Source organism: Accipiter gentilis, chromosome 8, assembly GCF_929443795.1.
Source record: "Accipiter gentilis chromosome 8, bAccGen1.1, whole genome shotgun sequence".
Classification (NCBI taxonomy): domain Eukaryota; kingdom Metazoa; phylum Chordata; class Aves; order Accipitriformes; family Accipitridae; genus Astur; species Astur gentilis.
The window spans coordinates 36,365,538-36,385,651 of NC_064887.1; the positions used below are offsets into that span (position 1 = coordinate 36,365,538).

Below are 20,114 nucleotides of genomic sequence, written 5' to 3' on the forward strand. Positions count from 1 at the left end.
CTCAAGAAGTCGTGGATTGATTACTGTTGTTGTTTGTTGGAGGAATTGCAGCAATTCGTGGAGCTACATTATTATAAGTTACGAATTAGAAGAAAGGTTTTTCAGTGCTGAAGTCACTGTCCAGTTTGGATCTCATCCACAAAATCTGTCCGTCTGACGAGACTTTGATAACTCTATTGTAAAGTGATGGAACAGAGATGACTGTTCATCTGACTATGAATCAAGTGTAAGCGGAATCAGAGCCCTTTCTTTATTGTAGTTTTAGCACCAAGGAAAAAGGGCAATGCTGACACTGGGAACTGAAGCCCAGTTAGCACCCGCTGCTTTGCTTCATGCAGCTTCCTGACTTGGTCTGTTTCCAGGGATGCTTGATACTCAGTATTGTGTACCTTTTCACCTGAAATGTCTACCATTTTCTCTCTCCCCCCCCCCCCATTGTTGCCCTCTGCAGCCACTTCTGTGTTCATATGTGATTAAAATCTACCTCTTAGAAGAGGAAGCATCTAAAGGAAGAAAAAGAGATATAAAATGTACTTAGCTCTTCTCTCTTATATGACTGTTGTGACATTCCTACTCTGAGTGATCTCAAAGGTTTTCAGCCTTCTTGGTTCTCTGGGATAGATGATAATAGCACTGGATTGTGAAAATGTATGTTTTGCACAGGATTCATTCTCTAACTAGAAGTCTGGAATTCAGAAGGGAAAGTGGTCACCTGAACTGTAGAGAGGCTTTCTTGAGCCAGCTGAACACTGATTGATTCCTTGTTTTTGTAACAACTGTGTCCAGAAGAGTAGACTTAAGGCTGTCCCTCATGACTTGACTTCAGATGTTTTGGTTGCAAAAACAGAGAGACATCACCTTTGACTCTTCCATGACAGTATAACACAGGTGGATTTTTTTTCACTCTGTATATTTGGTGACTTAACTGCTAGAAACACATTTATGAAGTGTTCTCAATTGTTAGGTGTTGCTGGTATCTCACGCTCGTTCTGTTATTGTAACATGTTCTAAAGGAAAAAGAATTTAATTCCATTCAATTGATACAGTACAGTTGATATGCAATGTTATTTTTCAGCAGAATCCGTGATTTCAAATTTTATGACCAAATGCCTGTATGTACTTAAAAAAAATAAAATAAAGTTGAGCTATCCAAGGATCTTCCATAACGGGAGGAATTCTCATGTGTGTTCCTCTAAAAGCTCCTGCTGCAGAAGTCTGAGCACAACCAAGTAAACTGGAACTTGTGGTACTGACAGCTGCCACATGGACATGTTAGTACTGCTTCTTGGGCTAGCTTTTTAGCATGGGAAAGTAAGTTCCTCAGCAATATCTTCCAAATTTTCCAGCACTGCATCAGCTTAGTGGCTTGAGTCACATCATGCTATTGGACTGTATCTTTTTGAAACATAATCAGAAAGATCAAAGGGTCATTGTGGGGAAGTAAGCTCTCCACAAATGGTACATTTTGCCGTAAGATTGGAGATTTTTTGCTTGTGGTGGTCTGCCTTGTTGAGCTCTGCAGTTTCTGTAACAGCATCTAAATATGGATGTGCCTTTCTATTCAAATACAGTAAGTATTATAACTTAGAGGTCAGGACTTTTACTTGCTTATCCTACTAAAAAGACTGCTATCACTTTTTCTTCTAAAAAACAATAATTAAAAATTTATGTAATAAATAATGGTAGCATTTACAATTTTGTGATCATTGATAAAACACAAATATAGCCTGGTACCCTGCTGTATTTGTAGCTGACTTTAATATACAGTTTAACAAACAGTATTTTAAAAAAAAAAAAATTTATGAAGAATTAAAAAAATATACTGAGCTATGTCCTGCGAGAGAGAAGGGGTGTAGGGGTGTGTGTAGGTATGGATTTTATGGACTGGCAGCTTAGCTGAATGAATTGTTGTTACAGATACTTTTGTCAATTCCTAAACATATTTTAATAGGCACTAGTAGTCACATAGTACTGAAGTAAGCGTTGGTAGTTGACATGCTTAAATGGTTGTGTTTGGTTTTTTTCCCTCTGCCTGTTTGAAATTTAGGATGGTACAACAGTTTTCAGTGGACTTTGAAAAAAGAATTGAAGGATCAGGAGATCAGGTTGATACACTCGAACTTTCAGGAGGTGCCAAAATCAATCGTATTTTCCATGAACGTTTCCCTTTTGAACTAGTGAAGGTATTTATTCATCTTGTTGGTGTGATTTGTCTTTTATTTATGTATTCTTACGTTCATACTGACAGTAGTAAATCCAAGATAAGGTCTGTTTGAAGAACATGCTCTTAACTGTGGAAGAAATTACATGAAGTTATAATTGAGACATTTGGCTTCATTTCTAGTTTTGGATACTGAAACTTGCAAGGAATTCTGAAATATAGGAATTAGGATATAATTTTAGTTCCAGTTCTTAGTATTTTCCATGCTTTTTTATTGTTTTACCTCAAATAGTGTCGTCTTTCTGGTTAGATGGCACAGGCAAACAACTACAGTTACTAAATTTAAGTTGTTGTGTTCAAGTAGCTAGTACCTATTAAAATTTGAGTTATGGAAAATAGCCATTTTCTGTGTTTTCTGCCTCCTGTATTCAGTGCATTAAACCAAAGCCATCTTTCAGTCCTACACTTCCGTAGTGGGAGGTGGAGCAGAGGCAAATTTGGTGTTTCAAGATAACATTTCTTCTCTTGAATACATCTCTTCTGGCTTACCCATTCTTTGGGTAACACAATGAACAGTGGGGTGTGAACTAATGAAACTTGGTTTCCTATGAATTTGTGTTACATATTCTTAGATTTTTCTTCCGCTGCAGTGACTTCAGCTTCCCCTCACCATGAACTCCACTGTATCTCTAGTCCCTGTTCTTTTACACTTTTCTTAGGCTTCCTTTCCACCTCTTTTATGTTCAACTGCCTTGACATCCCCCAACTTTTAGTTGGGTAAGAACCAGACAGTGTTGTGGCTGGTTCCAAGGTTTAAAAGTGGTAGGTCAACTAGCAGTACAACAAAACAGATGACAGTTGGGCTTAGGTAACGATCCTTTCATTTGTGACAACACTGACTTCTCTTCTCGCTGTCTGGCTTTCAAGAAACTGAAAGAAAAGCTTTATAACTTCATAACTGAAACCTCTCTTAAATTTGGTTGAAAAACAGTAGAATGGGAAGGGGAGGTTAAACAGACCATAATCACAGAAGCTGCACCACTTTAGGAAACCAGGCTTAAAAAAAAAAAGTTGCATCTTCCAAATCCTGTTTCTGGCTTACTCTATCAACTCTGCAAAATCGTTCCAGCTGTTGGTATATCTGGAATGGAAGGGTGCATAATTTTCAACAATCCTTACTGCTGCCTGTAGCCTTTGTATCAAAATGTTTTAAAATACTTATGCTTTGGTTAGTGTAATTAGAAATGAGTGTTTTGCCTGTCTTCCAGTTATGTTGGGTGAGGTAGTATTTTCTGGTTTATTAAAAGCTTCCCTATATATGATCTCATATGATTTTGTTCCTCTAGATGGAATTCAATGAAAAGGAACTGCGGAGAGAAATAAGTTATGCCATCAAGAACATACATGGTATCAGGCAAGTATTCCCATCTTTCCAAGCCCAGTCACATTATAGAGGGTGTGCTCTTTTTAACCTCTGAACGCACTGGCTATTGACTGCTGGGCTGTTACCAAAACACTGCTCCCAGCAGCTGACTTTTTTTCTTCCACTCCTTTACGCTTCTGTTTTTCAGGTAGCTATTTTGGGCCAAACAGTTGGTTTGGCCAAAGAGGTTTAATTTACCTGGAAATGCTGGAAAATTATTTTACAGAGAAAATAAATGACTTTTTTTCTGGTAGTGTCTGCAGTTCTGTTAAGCCTATATTCCTGAAAAGTCATAAGTTTTAGAGGGAAAGCTTGTGCCTTGATATGGAAAAAAACCTTTCAGCTTGTGTTGCGGCTGACTCCTTGCATTATCTTACTCCCCTTTATTCTCAACTGTTTCTTGAAATGACTGATTTACAACTGAGTTGGCTAAGGTTTCACTTTGTGGATATGTCTGCAGTACATTATTAGGTTTGGGAGGAGGAGGTATTTGGTATTTTGGTTTGGAATGACCTAATTATCTCACTTTGGAATGATTAATCTATTTTGGAGGGACACTTTATCAGATGCATACCAATTCTTTGTTCTTTTGACAATGGAACAGATTCCAAAAAGCTTGTGTTCTTCTTTTGTGGGTTTGGGTTTTTTTGTTTGCTTGTTTGTTTGGTTTTGTTTTCTTTTTTCCCCTCCTTCTACCCACTTGTGAGTATGTAATATCTTTTGAAAGCATTGCTTACAAGCTTTGTTGTTCTTAGTGTTCTGGAACATGTTCTTTGCATTACTTGTATAGTAAATTCTCAAATGGTTGACTTTAGTAGTCGTGGTGCAGTATTTGAACTTTTCTGGCCTTATTGATGGAAAGGTCCTGATGAGCAATTTGTGGTAGTGAACTGATAGTTTGGGGCATGTTTTTATAGTTTGCTTTTTTATATAATTTATCTGCCAAGATAGACCTTTGCAAGCAGCGTTTGAAAGAGAAGTAAGGCCTATTTGTTTAGAACTGGTTCTGTAAGGTATCTGTTATATAGGTTCGTATACACTGCAGTGACCAACTGTGAAATTCACCATATAGGACTCTGAGTAGCAGAACCACATTTCCTGTTGTGAGTGAGCAGTGGAGCTATAGGATTCTTACGGGTTTGCTGTGCAAGTGATCATGCATGGAGTGCTGCAGCTGCCATTCATCCCTTCTCTAAGGTTTGATGCACTGCTGAAGAGGCTTTACTGCATTATATCAGTACTCCTTAGAGTTCTCGCGGTCATCTTCAAGTAGTAGGGCATGTTTCTAGTTTTATATTCTTATTCACAATGACACTGTGTTTTAGAGAAAGGAGCAAATTTAGTTCTGTGGAAGCCTGTTTGTGTACGGATTGTTATTACTCAGCTGCAAGCCTCTGAAAATGAAGATATGAGCAATTCAGTAAAAAAATCTTCCTTGCAGGATGTTTTTATTACTGTCTTACATACTCTTTTATGTCCACAGAACAGGTTTGTTTACTCCGGATATGGCGTTTGAAGCCATTGTTAAAAAACAGATAGTCAAGCTGAAAGGACCTTGCTTAAAAAGTGTGGATCTGGTGATGCAAGAGTTAATCAACACTGTCAAGAAGTGCACTAAAAAGGTAACTTGCGAATAGGTCTGGTAATGTAAGTATAATGTAATGGTATAGTAGATAATATAAAACCTGTCTTGCATTTTATGGTATTATAAGTGATTTCTGATCTAGTCACTTGAAGTACAGAGTAAGACTCTATAAAGTAATTAGAACTTCTGCAAAAACTCTCAAAACAATGTAATGCTGGAAATGTTCATTTTTGATTCCTGTGTTTTGAAAATATATATACACCTTGTGATTGGAGTTTTTTTTGAGTCAAGAGTGGCCCCCAGTTTCCTCTTTAAAACCATGTTTTCACTGGTACTGAAAATATAACATAGGCAGCAATTCCATGGATGTACAAATCAGCAAAAAAATTTGTACTTTAAAGTTTTCTTTTCCAATGCTAAAAAGAGGGAGAAACAGTGAAACTTTTCTAGAGCAAAGGCCTCACGTGTTCAGAGACATCTATCAAGGAGAGAAAAATGCCCTTTCTATGTAGAAACTTTACTGGGTAGCACCACAGTTCTTTGCAATGTAATGGGTCCACAACTTCTCCTGTGCTTTTTTCATACACAATGCCAAAATGTCTGATCTCCAGCTGTCAAGAAGTTAGAAGTGGAAAGCTAGGAAGACTTCAACTCCCTTGTATTTGCATGTCCTTGTGTTAGTGTTGAATGAGCTTGCTGCACAGAAATGTTGAACGTTTAAGTGAAAAGAACTGCTGAGCATTCAACTTCCTGATGTGAAAATTGTGTGCATCAATTAAACTTTTAACTCAAGATCTTGCAAGTGTAATAAATTAAGAATTACATTAATCAAAGCAAAAGTATCATCAAGTATTACTATGTGTATTTGGGAATGGTTTTCCTGAAGTGTGTGCTGGGGTTGGTGTATACTCTTAGAATGAAACCTCAAACTTCACTCCCCCAGCTATGGCTAAGAAAGCATGTCAGATAATACTAACATGAAGCTTTTTCCCCCCCACGCTTTTCACCTTCATAGGAAAGTTGTCATCTGTAAATACTGTGACTCACTTGTCTGGAGCATTGACAGCTAACAGTTGCTGATTTTCAATTCTCTTTTCTCCCATTACTCTGTGATATTCTAGAAGAACCCATTGACTCCGGCAGACTTCTTAGCTAACTGGCTACTTTTATTATCTCACCTTCTGTTAATCTGTCTTTCCCACCATCTCAGAGTGCAGGGTACACTAACAGTAGCAAGTACAGGAGCAGCTCTGGGGTGTGAGCACAGGTATGCTGAAGTTGTTGAGATATATCCTGTCACATCCTTGGCATTTTTCTGAATAATGCAATTTTTTTGTACCAATGAGCAGGTAAAGGAGCCATTTCTTAAAACAGGAAAGGTTGACAATCTTTTTGACAAAAATCATGGAGAAGTGGATTCACTGCAATATTTTGAGCTGAGTTTCCAGGTTTTTTCACTTTTGTCAAAGTTTGGAAGATATGTCACTTGAATTAATTATGCAGATTCTTTTCCCGGTGCTATTGGGCCAAATTTACTGTTGTGTTTTGCTGTTTACATTTTTAAGTATTGTTATTGAGATGTAAGGATGTTGCCACAAGGTGGAGCCTTCAAAGAACAAGAAACTTGGAAATTTAAAGTGCCACTCTGGAATTAGGCACAGTAGAAGAGAGAGGCTTGGAGAAACCTCAGCCCAAGGCTGATAAACTCTGGCTCACATGTCCAAAATGTCTTTTCTTCAATGTTCCATGGAGCAAAAGCACAGAAACAATCCAAGGGTTTAAGTCTTTCCAGTTTCTCTGGAAAAATGACCACTAACAGCAAGTAAGGCTTGCTTTGTAGTGTAGTTAACTTTTAGCCCAAGCATTTATAATAATTGCCTTCTTCCAAAAAGGAAAGCTGGAGTCTCCCCTGTTTGTATTCTACTGAAGCCACCCTCCAGGTGTAAATTTCTGTTAATTTTGCTTTTCAGTTGGCAACATATCCAAGGTTGTGTGAGGAAACAGAAAGAATTGTTGCCGGCTACATTCGTGAAAGAGAAGAGAAGACCAAGGATCAGGTGAGAATAAATAGGAGATCTAACAGTTTGGGGAAGTGTGTGAAGGAAGAAAGTTCTTATGTACGAAGTACAATAAGACAATGAAAGATTTTTTTTATTTTTTTTTTAGCAGGCTGTATATTTTAGAGGGACAGAGAAATTGCTCCTCTACCATTGAGCTTTGACAGAGGAGACTAGAATTGTTACAGAAAATCCTAATCTGGTCTTTCAAAATCAGGATTGGTGGCTTAAAGTAGCGTTGGCTTGTTCCTGTGCCACAGTGTGCCATCGTCTTAGCTGTGCAATAACAGCTGTTTGTGGGAAATTGATTAATGATTAAACAAATGCACACAGAAATAGCCAGCCTTTTTTCTACTTTGTTTCCAGGTTTTTTTAACAAACCCCTCCCATGTTCTAATTACAATGAGGCCCACAAGCAATTGTACTGGGACTCTTGCGGGAATGACAAGCTTTCCTTCAAGTTTAAAAAAAGTTTAAAAAACAGAATAAAATTTCAGAGAAACTTGTTTAGAACATTCACCACCCAGCTAAGCACTCCAGATCCAGGAAACTTCAAAGCTTAGACTACATGTGAGAAAATGCACTGGAAGTGGAAACAGGAATTATTGTCTGGAGAGTGCAGAGTGTGACAACAGAAATATTTGGGGAAGAAGGGCTAGGCAGAGCTCTTAAGTTGTTCTGGACTCCTGGCTTTCTAATCCCTGTGCATACTAGGGAGCTGTGCAGCATATCCTGCTTCTTTTACTTTAATCTGTGCTGTGAATGTAGTATTAAAAATAATTTTTGAAAAATTGTATTTGCTGAGCTTGTACTTGCAGGGAGTTCTAGTTAGCACACCCAGTTATTTCAAAATTTGGAGGAAGATACAAGTTACTTAGAATAATTGAGTCTTTTCCTATTACTCCATTCTTCACTGTGTGCACATACCTGGCAATTTCCAAGAAAAAAGTACAAAATACCAGCTTTCTGTAAATGCCGAGAATTGGTCAAATAGGTTATTGTCACATATTCACATCATTATTTATGCTGTTAGAAGTTACCATTAATAAATCAAAACACTAGTGAGGATATTTTCAGAGGTAAGAGCTAGACCCAAATCCCCACTATCTTTTGCTCTGAGTGAGGCACCTAATATCTTCTGGAAATTGTGAAGAATTTGAGACTGATGCTGTATTTGAGGAACTGTACAGAAATAACTCTGTACCCTTTGAAGAGATTAAATGCTACCATTTGGTAGCAATAGGTTTCTTCCTTGCTCCCTGCTGATAAATGGAAGTCTGAAAAGATGGGGGGAAAGTGCAGTCTCATGCATGTTCAAGAAGCTGTTCAAGGGTGGGAGTGAGTTTTCTCTAATATTTATCAAGTTCTTTGCCGAGTTAGATTATCAAGTTTGAATCAAATTCTGTCTCTGGGCTATAGAAGGACTGGCAAGTGATAAGTATACAAACTATTCATTCTGTTATTTCATTGACTAGTCCATCTCTCAATCCAGATGCATACACCAGAATGGCTGTGTAGTACCTAGACTCTACATTTTCTGGGGCAGGGCTAGCTTACCTATCTATCACTTCTTTGTGTAGTACCTAAAGAAAATGTGGGTACCCTGATTTTAGGTTTAAGGTTTGGGTTCCTTGCTGGCTTGGCTGGAATGCTACAAATGGAATTTTGCAAAACTTAACTTGCAAAACATAGAGCTAGAATCTACATTATGTATTATTAAACTCTCTCTGGCCATGTATCTTTGATCTTAATGAAGTGGACAAGGGCAAGATAGTGAAAAATTAGGTCTGTCAGGAAAAAAATAGGAAGAGGGAATAGCTCTTCTGTAGTCTAGCTTATTAAACAAGCACACAAACAGAAGCAGTGGGATTTAGCAAATATTGTTGCTTTTGGCCTGAACAGTTATGAAAGCAATATTCAATAATGCAGAAAATGCACAAGTTCTGCTCTTTTCTCCCTTCCTTTTCCTCAATCTCTCTCCTCCACCTTACCCATCCTTTTTTTGATCTGTCTCCCTTAATAGGTGCTGCTGCTGATTGATATCCAGGTTTCTTACATCAACACCAACCACGAAGACTTCATTGGCTTTGCAAAGTATGTATATAGAGACTTTGTTATAAAGACACTTTCAGGTTTTTTGTTTTGTTTTGGTTTTGTTGGGTTTTTTACTAAGTTCAAAACACAAGTCCTGAATTGTGACGTGAGTGTGAAGTGAATCCCGAAGTGAAGATGCAAGCTGCAAACTCCCAAACATCCCTTTCTCAACATACACAGTGTTGAACTCTGTCCCACTTGTAGGAGGTTCTTTATCCCCATTCACAAGCCTGGTTTCACTGAAGCTGAAGCTTATGGCTTGGCCTGGGGTCACATGCATCTCAGGAACCAGCTTTGGCAAGCTGATGCCCTCACTGTATCCATTTGGGGACCACAGAAATGTATAATATCGGTGGTCTTTCCACATTGTTGCTAATGCATATTTTGGGAGCTGTGATTCTGTGTGAAACAGTCTTGCTCAGAGTAATGGATGTCACTGAATTGTAAGTGTGCCTGCTGTTTGGCTGTAGAGAATAATAGTAGCAGAATGCCCTGCAGGGCCTGGTTTGACGTTCTCCTCACTTAATTGAAAAGGCTGTGAGAATATTCTCCAGAATGTTCTTCCTCAGCTTCCAGCAATTTGTGCCTCAGGAGCTTCGTACCAACATTTTGACACTGGTAAAAACATTAAAGATATCTTCACTCTTTGAAGAATATATGTTCCTTCGGTCATATTCATGCTATATTTGCCATAACAGTGTTTGGAATCACAACAGGTTTCATTCATGTGGGGTGCTGACAACAAAGTTTGGCACCACAGTACGTATTATACTATGGCCTATTCTAGTTAGCACTGTGAAGGAAGGTCTACATCTTTGGCAGTATGCCCTAAAGTTTTAAAACATGGACTTCAGTAAGCTGAGAGGAGAGGAGGCAAAGCTAGGCACTGTTTGTGTTTGGTTTGAGCAACTTTCTCTATAATTGTTTGTAGGTCCTAGATACCTTTATCAGTTCTCTTGACAAACGACAGGATGTTGTAGGAATGGTAGCTGGCCTTCTAGAGGTCAAGATAACAACCTGTCTGCTATTTACATCTCTTCATCCTTTTCTGACAGGAAAAAGCCTGCTAAAAACACTCCATATATATTAATGGTATGTGTTGTGACCTTGGGAAGTCACATAGTCCAACCTCCTGCTCAGAGGAGGGTCAATGCTGAGTGCAGACCAGGTTACTCAGGGCTTTGTCCAATCATATCTGGAAAAATTCCAACACTGGAGATTCTCCAGCCTCTCTGTGCAGCCTGTTCCAATGCTTGCCTCTCCTCACTGTGAAAAGACTTTTCCTTGTGTCAAGTTAGAACCTTCCATGTTTTATAGTCTTGGATTCTAGAGTGTCAGGTACATCTGGAGCTACTTCATTATGTCTCTTCCCTGGAAAAATCCCCCTCATGGATCCTGCTGCCAAGGCCTGTAGTTCAGTCCATGGTCCTCACTGCTGTGTCTTTTCCAAGGAGTTGCAATGCCCAAGTTCAATTTCTTGGGAAAGCTGCTTCCTCTTTTGTCAATTGAGATCTAGAAATCCCTAGCCACTCTGCACAGGGTATAAGCAGATAACAAACAGCTCTTTGCTTAAGTTTACTGGTAAGTTTAAGCAAGTGTTTCTGTAGGTTGAAACTGATGGGAAGGGAAGTATCTTTGTTGACTCGTGCTCGACTGGAAGAGAAAACTTGGATAACTAAGAACAATTTAAAATGTAAAATATATTAATTTATGAGCTAAATGGTATAAAATACACATTTTAAACTAAAATCATGTTATTGTTATAGCAATTATGTTAGAACTGGAAAATGAAATACATTTTGGGTGGCATATGGGCTTCTGCAGTGTCTAAACATTCTGGACTATAGATTCCTCAGATTCCCTAGTGTTTCCTTTCTTTTGCTGAGTCTTCTAGCCAGTTGTCTCATGTGACTGCAGTGTTTTGTAAGTCTAAGTCCTGTGAACCTTGTTCATAAGAATGAAAGCACAAGACATTTCAAACTACCTTGCAGCATTGCAGGGCCTAAGGCAGGTACAGCACAATGTGAATTGACTTGAAAAGGATTTAAGAATGCCCATATTTAGAACAACTTTGCATAGCTATGAAATTGTGAAATCTTAGAATATTAATGTTTGTCTCTTTTAGCAGAACGAGTGGTTAAACATTGGGATTGGGTTTGTTTCTAGTTGGTGTAACTCAGACATAGCTACATGCTTCCATCTACATAAAGAGTAATTTGTATTTAGAACAGTAAATACAGGACCAATTGCAGGGCTATTTCTAAAAGGCATGGGTTTCTTAGTATGATGTTAGTGGTCTAATTAGTTTTCCTAAGGCGATAAAATAAAATAAAATAAAAATATAAAAACCCAAAACCCCCAAACCAAACCAAAGGAATGGCAATTAGGTTTCCTAAAGCCATCTCATGTGTTTCTCAAACAACAGATTGGAATTGGTGAGGGTTTAATGCTGTGTTTTCTGTGTGCATGTTATTTAATCATAATTTATGCACCAAAGCTTATGCCACTCAGATCATGTACCAGAGACATGCAGTGTTATTTGGTCAAAAGGATCTGGATGATTGAGAGCTAAGCCCAGTGAATAGGCACATGGAATAAACATCCTTGTGGATCTTCTTACCGACAGCATGTGGACTGCTGGTTTGATAGAGTGTGGTCTGAAGGGCAGGATCAGAGTTGGGACGGGGTTGAGTTTGGTGCTTCAGCAATTCTTTGGAACAGCAGCTGTGCACAAAACAGTTGCAGGATTGGCCTGTAGGCTGTGATCCAAGCACTTCTTTTTTTCTTACTCTTTTAGAGCTGTGTTTGTAGCTGATCTAATTATGCTTTTTTCTTCAGTTGGTCAATGCCTGGTGAAATGGTATAATCCAATCCAAACAAAGCTTCCCGTTACCAGTGGCCACTCTGGTGGTTGAGTAGCCAAAGCCTGCTCTCTGAACTCTTTTCTTCCTCTTTCTAGCAATATTTTAATTTTGTGGCCTAACCCTTACAAACCACCACATAATGCAAATGCTTTTAGAATTAATGGCAACTTGTATGTTTTGAGACAGGAGTGTGTTTTGTTTCAGGAACTGGGATTACCAGAGTTCAAGAATTGAGCAAAATATTTTAAACATGGTTTAATTTCAAATATGCTCTACTCTTATATGATTCCAGCTTTTTGAATGAGCTTTGTGATGGCTTCATCCATTGGTTATATTAACACCCTCAAAGTGCATATAAATATTGGAATAATATTCAAAACAAACTGTCAAGACAAAGCTATTAAGGAGCCTCCAGCAGGGGAGGATTTTGTTGTACACAAAATAACAGAAATGGCTTGCTTTTTGTCTCTTGAATATTTATAGAGCTAATGTTACCAAAGTTACCCACATGAGCCATAATTTCTCTGTGCTTTTAGTAACCTTTACCAATCCAAGTAGGATGTTGTTACAAAGGAGGTGATTAGTAGGAGCTGTCTGCTGTGCATGTCCCTTCTGTCCTAAGCAGGCAAATATAAGCAGTCATTCCTACACTGTAAGAAAAAGCAGTTGAAATATGCACATACATGCAATGATTTTGCTGTGTTTCTTTGTTACTCTAGCTTTCTGTGCTGGAATCAGAAGTAACTATTACTGCTAAAATCTATTCCTCGGGACCTGGCTTAGTTCGAGTTTCTTCAGTGTAACTCTTTTCCTCTGCTTCCCTTAGTGCCCAACAAAGAAGCAGTCAGGTTAACAAAAGTGCAGTGGGAAATCAGGTAGGCACCTAACAGAGAATGGATAATGGCATGTGCAAGTTAATCCAAGCTCTTGGCTGTGTTTATTTGTTGTAACTGTATCATTTACCTTTTCTGCTTCAAACATATATAAAATGCATCATCATTGTCTTGTTTTACTGAATTTTTCAAAGCCACCTGACTTTCATTGTTATCATCATTTATTGTTTAATATTTCTGCTACTGCTTGCACTGCTGGTTAGTGTCTCCCCTCCCATGCCATTTAGTGCATTGAATCTTTCATGTTACCCATCAATGTATTTTGTCATTAAATGCAAATTTGTGAATTTCAGAATCCAAAATGCTGGTGAGTACTTGCTTGTGCGTGCTTTGTCATAGTCGTTTTACTAGTTCTTACATGTTCACAGCTTAATAACAGTGAAGGGGCAAGTCAGCAAGCAAAAGTGGATTTGCCTTTACCTCTTCTGAAAACTTTGAGTTGACTTCACAAAAATGTTGACTATGTACCTCTTGTGGTTTAACCCATAGACCTTTCTCAGAGTAAAGAAAGAATAACTGGTTGATGGTCTCAGATTCATTAGCATTTTCACTAAGATTCATTAATGAACTTATTTGTTTTTTTCTTTTTATCACATAAGAATATGGGATTGATTCTGCAAGATGCTAAGTGCTCCTGAGCTTTGCTTCTTTCTTTGCTTTTGTGTGGGCCAGGGGTGCTCAGTACTTCACAAGATCAATCCTGTTTTTATATGGGGTGAAAATAATGAAAATGCTACAACTTTGAGGGTTTCTGCTCACTTCAAGGGTTTTGCAAAGTCTTAAACAGAAAGAAAATGTTGTGGAATTAGTATGCACTTTAAAAGGAAATAAAAATTTCTAGTAAAAATAAGACAATGAAATTTTGTATAAATAGTTACCAGTATTGAACGTCTTCCTCATGTTTTCATGTGCAATTTGGTCAAACAGTGCTCAGGAGGTGTAAGGTCAAGGTTTTCAAATGTGAACACTGAATTTAGATCCCTCAGGTGATAAACCTGAGATTTCAGAAAGTCTCCTATTCTGCTGTTGTAGATCAGAGTTCTAGCATTAATTGAAAACTTAGTCATCTTTTTGGGGATAGAAATCTGACCTCTTCCACCAAGAAAGTGCTGGTTACTTTTTGAGGTGTTAGTTAAAATAATCTGTTAACTTCTTGGATGTGATGGTCCCCCACAGCCTGACCAGCATGAGTGGCATTTTTGATGTAATATATGGTTTGGACTAAAATGAAAAAAAGTTGAAAGGTCTAAACACTAAAATGGCTTCAAAGACTTCTTATCTAGCTGTGCCGGAACATGTGTCAAACACAACAACCATCATCACTTTGGAGTGTCCCATAAAAAGAAAATCAGCCAATTATCTGACTCTTCAAAAATACACAAATAAAATGAATGATTTTTTAATTAAGTGAATGTTCTCTCTCTAAAGAAGTAGAGAAAAAGCTTGGCATTTTAAATTAAATGTTGAAACTTGATTACTTTTGGTATAAAGGACTTTGCTGAACCTTTTATTTTAAAGATAATAAAAAGATGTTTGTAAGTTAATTGTTTGGAGTTGAAAAGAATGAGAAAATGTTTCTGAAATAAAACTTCATTTTTGCAATTTGCTATTTCAGGGAACCAATCTACCGCCTTCAAGGCAAATTGTACGAGCTAAGTTCTGTAAGCTTTATTGTTGCTTTTTCATTTAGCTTCTCAGAGGGCAAAGTTTGTCTCTAACTCATTGGTTTGTTGAATACTTGCTACTAAACTATTTAACGTTAAACTGTCTTGTCTGTAACACCTCCTCAATGAAGTATAACTGCAGTTCATCACTTAACTGCTTCTAACCTGCTGTTACAAGTATGAACTAGTATAACTTAAAATTTGTAGAAAACTTTGAGTAAAATTAATATTTTTATAATTTACTGACTTTCTCAAACTAAAATGACTAATTGGTGTTTATTTTATTATATAACTGGAAAGCAGTTTTTATCTGATCTAAGTGCCTCTATTCATAGTAAACCTCTTTTTGAAAGGTGGGCAAATAAGTTTCTGGTAACCAAAAGGAAACATTAGCTCTTGCATAAATGAACATGCTGTTTATGGGTACAGGTACTGTTCTTGGTATTTTGTTTATGTAAAGGAATTACTTCTGATAGAAAAAGTGAGTTTTATTAATAAAGTTAGAAATATTTAAAGCCTTTTTAGATTCTTTTCATAGCACCAGGAGGATCAATATATCATGGACAGACTCTAACCCTTCCACCTCATGAGTAAATAAATATGTGAATGCCTTTAATATTACTAATTTGAATTAATTGTCTAAACAGCAGTTAGTTTTGTAACAAGTTACTCGTGGTTCAGTGATGGTTAGGTGTAAGAAGTAAATCTCTGTGTCATCTGCATTCTTTGGTAATATATATGATGAAAACATACACATTTTTCCAGTTTGTTGCGACATTATACTATTAATTATATTAGTTATCATTTCAAACAAATTTAAACTAATGTTCAAGAAAGGAAAAAGGACTAGGCAGCACTGATTCTAACAGCAGTTGAATCGAATCTTGTGGGTGATCAAGATCATTAAGTTTTCCCAAAACAGTGGGATGCTCATTTGCAATCCATTGCTTTTCTTTTTTGTAGCTTGCTTTGAACTGGAATGATGCAGATTACTATTAACTATTTCTGTGTATCTCAGAAATAAGATGAGTGCAGCAATATTGCTTTTTTGGAAGAAGTGTAATGCCAATTCCTCTTAACATGTTTTTGCTCCTTTTTCCTCTACTACTAATTTATCCTCTCACACTTAATCTTTGGCCTTTTTTGTTTGTCTTTTCTTTGCTACCGCCTGAGGTTTTGACCTGACTCCACAAAGTTTCTTTTTAAGCCACAGGTTAGTCTGTCTTCTAATTTGCTTGAAATAATCAGTGTAACGCTTGGTTCTACACAGTATACTAGCAAGATCTGGTTCCTGAAAGCTGACCCACTCTTAACTGTGTATTTTGTGTTGAGATTTGTTTTGGTGACTAAAATTTAGTGTTTAAAGCCCCCCTTCATGATAAACCTTTGAAGATGAAGGTGTCATTGCTCCATGTGCCCAATTGATACTCTGTGTGTAAGAATGCACGATATTCAAATTATAAGGGATTATATATAATTTATATGAAATTCTGTTTTGTGTTTTACTTCTGTGGCAAAATCTGCTGCTGTGCTTGAAGTAGCCCCTGTAATTGGAGAAGGGGCTTAATCTGAACTATGAGTTTGAAGTCACTTTCCAAGTGATTTGGAGGTTTGGGTTCGGAGGCTTTGTTTGACCTGCCTCTTTTACAATGTTATGCCAGCAATCTGATTCACTTGTTCTGGACACAGGTAGCATTCAGACCCCATCAGTTGGCCTGAACTATAGTGCTAATAAGTAACTTTTTCCCTAGTAACCCCTTTTTTCTTTTTTCTTTTTAATCCTGTTTTGTAGCATACTTTGCTGCTTCTTTCTTCAGATATACTTAAATCCTGTTACCTTGCATGACTCAGGAAAAAAATGTGTTTACAGAATTTTTTTAAGCAAGTAGATGGAAATAGAAACTTGTGCCATGGTCAGTGAGGTGTCATGAAAAATCATCACAAGGCTGTTCTGTTAAGAAATGCCAGTGTTTCTGTAAAAGAAGTGTTGCCCATGGACAACCACATGATGCTAAATTTTGAAATACCCTTGAATGAGACATGCTGCTGTTGAATTTTCAATTTATCAAAGACTAGAGAAGTATTGCTGTTCTAAATGGCCTTTAACTATACTTATTTTTCAGGTTAAGATTCCTTCATGGTTGACTTAATCACCTCAATCGTTGTTTAACTACATTTGGAAGCCTTTCAATTTTTCACTGTTGAGTACTTTGCTTCAGTAAAGATTAAATTTTTCTTTAAAGTAGATGTGTTTAGGACTTAAGCCACTGTCATTATTTTTAAGTTATGCAATATATTGTGCAGTGATTTTGAGGGAAGTGATGTCACAAGATCTTGGTTGTGTTCAGTGTCAGAACAGGTCTGATCAGTTTATGCTCTGACGTTTGGCAATATACAGTGAAATACTGTATTAGGTTTCCCCTCTAATCTGTTGTTCCTTTTTAGCCTCTGCAGCATGAGAATCTTCATATTTGAACCCAAAGAACCAATAGCTTGTAAGGAAGCCTCACAGAGTAGTTTTCGCAACTTTTATTCTCTCAAATGTGCTTACTATTTGGTAACACATGTTATGACAGTGATTAGAAGAAAGAGTAGTGCTGGGAGTTGTGTTGTGTGTTCAAAATTATTTCAATGGATTTACATAACACAACTTTAATAGAGAGTTATGTTAACTCAACAAATGCTGCTGCTTCTATTGTTGTGGAAGTTACCAGTCTCATGATTTTCACACTTGTATTTCTGTCTGCCCAGTCAATTTCACTTATCTCTCACTTATCTTGAAATCATCTCGTAAATACTTCTTTTAAAGAAATGGAACACTTTCTGGTTCTCTAATGTATTTCATTTACAAATACCTTATTTGATTTAATGGAATGAATAAGTCATGCAGCAATACATAAAATGTACTTATGTGTCAAATTCTGCTTTCCTGTTTATCCATGAAGTGGTGGAGAATAAGAACAACAGATATGATTTGGGTTTTGTGCAGCTGAACTATCAGAAAATGACTTCCTTCTGGCCTGTTCATGTGCATTCGTACCCTCTAAGTTTCATTTTTCAGACATCCAGATTAGGTATCAGGAACCTCAAGGAAGGAACTGTGTCATCTCTTGTTCATCCTGTACATGGAGCCCAACTACCGGTCAGAATATTGTCTTCACTAGCTTCTGGCAATGCCCATATTTTTCACCTTCCTGAAGTTCATAACTCATGTCACTAATATCCGGTTTGCACAGGGTGACATTTAGAAATATGATAGAAAATACTGAAATGGATCCCTTAAATCCAAACCAACCAGAAAATGAACTAGTGAAAACAATAATGAAACACATTACTTTCATTTTGCAAGCTGAAGTACTATAGAAGGTAGTTAACACAACAGTTTAAAAAAAAAAAACAACCAGCCCCCCATCAGAGCTTTTTTTAACTTCAAAAGTCTCTTTGAAAATCTTTGCTGCTTATTATCCATGGAAGGACACTTATTTCTAAAATATAGCTGGAGTTATTTTTTGAGAAATAACTCCAGAAAAAAAATTGTATTGGAAATTGGCTGGAGTCTAAAGTGTAATTCAGCTTCTCTGGAAAGTAAAACTATGTTGCTTAATCTCACTTTGTTTTGTACTTACACCTTGATCCGACATCTCCCTCCCCCTGACCCTAGCGCTGGTACTGAGTATTTTGGAAGTGTAGCTTTTTGTAGTTAACAAAATATACCTGGGAAATGGGAACAATTCAATGAAAAGGACATGAGGCTTAGCACACTAAGCTGATCTTGTCTCTCTTGATGTCTCCTGGAACTGCTTGCAAGCATTTTGGATAGTTATGATCTGTTGTAGTGTCCAGAATATTTTAGAGAACACAGTACCCTGTTTTCCCGGAGGGGTATAGATAAGCAGGTCTAGAAATTTGCACATGAAAAACACATGCCCAAGATACTGCTACAGTTTGGTGCCCTACACTTCATGCAGTGTTTTGTGGGAATAACAGCTGGATCTAATCCTCAGCGCACAGGATTTCTGAGGAAACAACTGGCAAATTCCTTCCTTTACAAGACAGTGACCAATGTTTGTATTAGCAAGTCAGCTTGTTTCTGTCCACACCCAGTGATGGTTAGGCATCTATGGGGAGATGCATTGGACTGGAGCAAGACAGTCTTTTGGAGCTGTGCAACTAAAGTAATTCCTACATTAGAACTATTAAAAGCTTCATTCATTCTTAAACGGCTCGTATAGTTTAGATTTTAAAATCTTGGCTTGGTCTGTTCTGAGACGTCTACTACAAATGTGTTCTTGTCAAATTGAGAAAATTTGACTCTTATTAACATGCTACAAAGCCTGGGGTAATGATGAGGGAAAGCACTGAATGGAGTAAGCAGAGTGCTACTTCCCTTCCCTTTTAAGTGCTCATCACCTGTAAGGTTCTTGAACATGCTACTTCAGTGTTTCTTACTGGTTTGCTTCTAGAAACCACGTTTTTATCGCCACTGTGACATCTGTCTTCAAATCTTTTACTCTCTCTAAGATGTGTGTCCAAACCAGTTCTCAGTAGTGTGCTAGCCCAGCTGCCTGTGCTTCCTGTATGTGGATATGTGCTTTATAGGGAGCAACACAGCATTTTCAATTGCAGGCAGCATGGTTCAACAGCATCCTCTCTCATAGTCTCTTATTTCAGTTTCTTTATAACATGGGAATAATCACCTTTGCACATTTGCTGTATTTAGTCTGCTGCACAAATACAGCTCACCTTGTTGCAGAGCTAAGTTTGAGTCTTTGGGGAAGCTTAATTTCCTGGATTTTTCCTAAAATTTCTTCTATTTGCTTTTGTGTAGTTTAGTGCAGAAAAAAATGAAATTAGCTTGATTCCACAACCTGTTCTGTGGCAGCTGCCTGAGATACACTGGCTATATATGCACATTGCTTGTTTCCTGTTAAAAGTTTACTTCAATAAACATCATAAAATAAAATGAGGATTTGATGGGTAATCAAGTTTGTGTCAGTATGTTTGCTTTAACTTGCACTCAGACGAGCATTCCATGTCTATTTGTACTCTGTAATGTCCCCTCTCCACTTATTATCCTCCCCCCCCCCCCCCCCCCAATGAAAATCAATATTAAAAATACTGATAAATTTCTGCAGGAACCTTTGTAGTACAGGCTATTCCATCCAGCCTGCTTGTGCTGTACCCTTCAGTCTCTCTAAGGGACTCATGTCTAGTTCTCATAGCTTACTGAGTTTCAGAACCAAATCAATGCTTTCTTAGTGATTTTCTTACAGGCTGAAAACCTGTAGGCTGGTTTTGGATCTTCAGTGGTTTTCTTACACTGCTCGCCTGGTTGGTAGTGAGTGGGAAAACGTGATCATCTTAAATCAAATG

At 37.6% G+C, this 20,114-nt stretch overlaps 1 protein-coding gene across 3 annotated transcripts in view; it reads left to right on the forward strand.

Annotated features, from left to right (window-relative positions):
* The window catches only part of DNM3 (dynamin 3), a 186,905-nt gene that overhangs the window by 40,110 nt on the left and 126,681 nt on the right, over positions 1 to 20,114 (forward strand). For all 3 annotated transcript variants that reach the window (XM_049809312.1, XM_049809311.1, XM_049809313.1), the window contains 6 exons: positions 2,048 to 2,183; positions 3,508 to 3,575; positions 5,068 to 5,206; positions 7,140 to 7,226; positions 9,250 to 9,320; positions 13,011 to 13,059. In XM_049809312.1, coding sequence (XP_049665269.1) covers positions 2,048 to 2,183; positions 3,508 to 3,575; positions 5,068 to 5,206; positions 7,140 to 7,226; positions 9,250 to 9,320; positions 13,011 to 13,059 — 550 coding nt within the window. The remainder of the gene's footprint in view (positions 1 to 2,047; positions 2,184 to 3,507; positions 3,576 to 5,067; positions 5,207 to 7,139; positions 7,227 to 9,249; positions 9,321 to 13,010; positions 13,060 to 20,114) is intronic.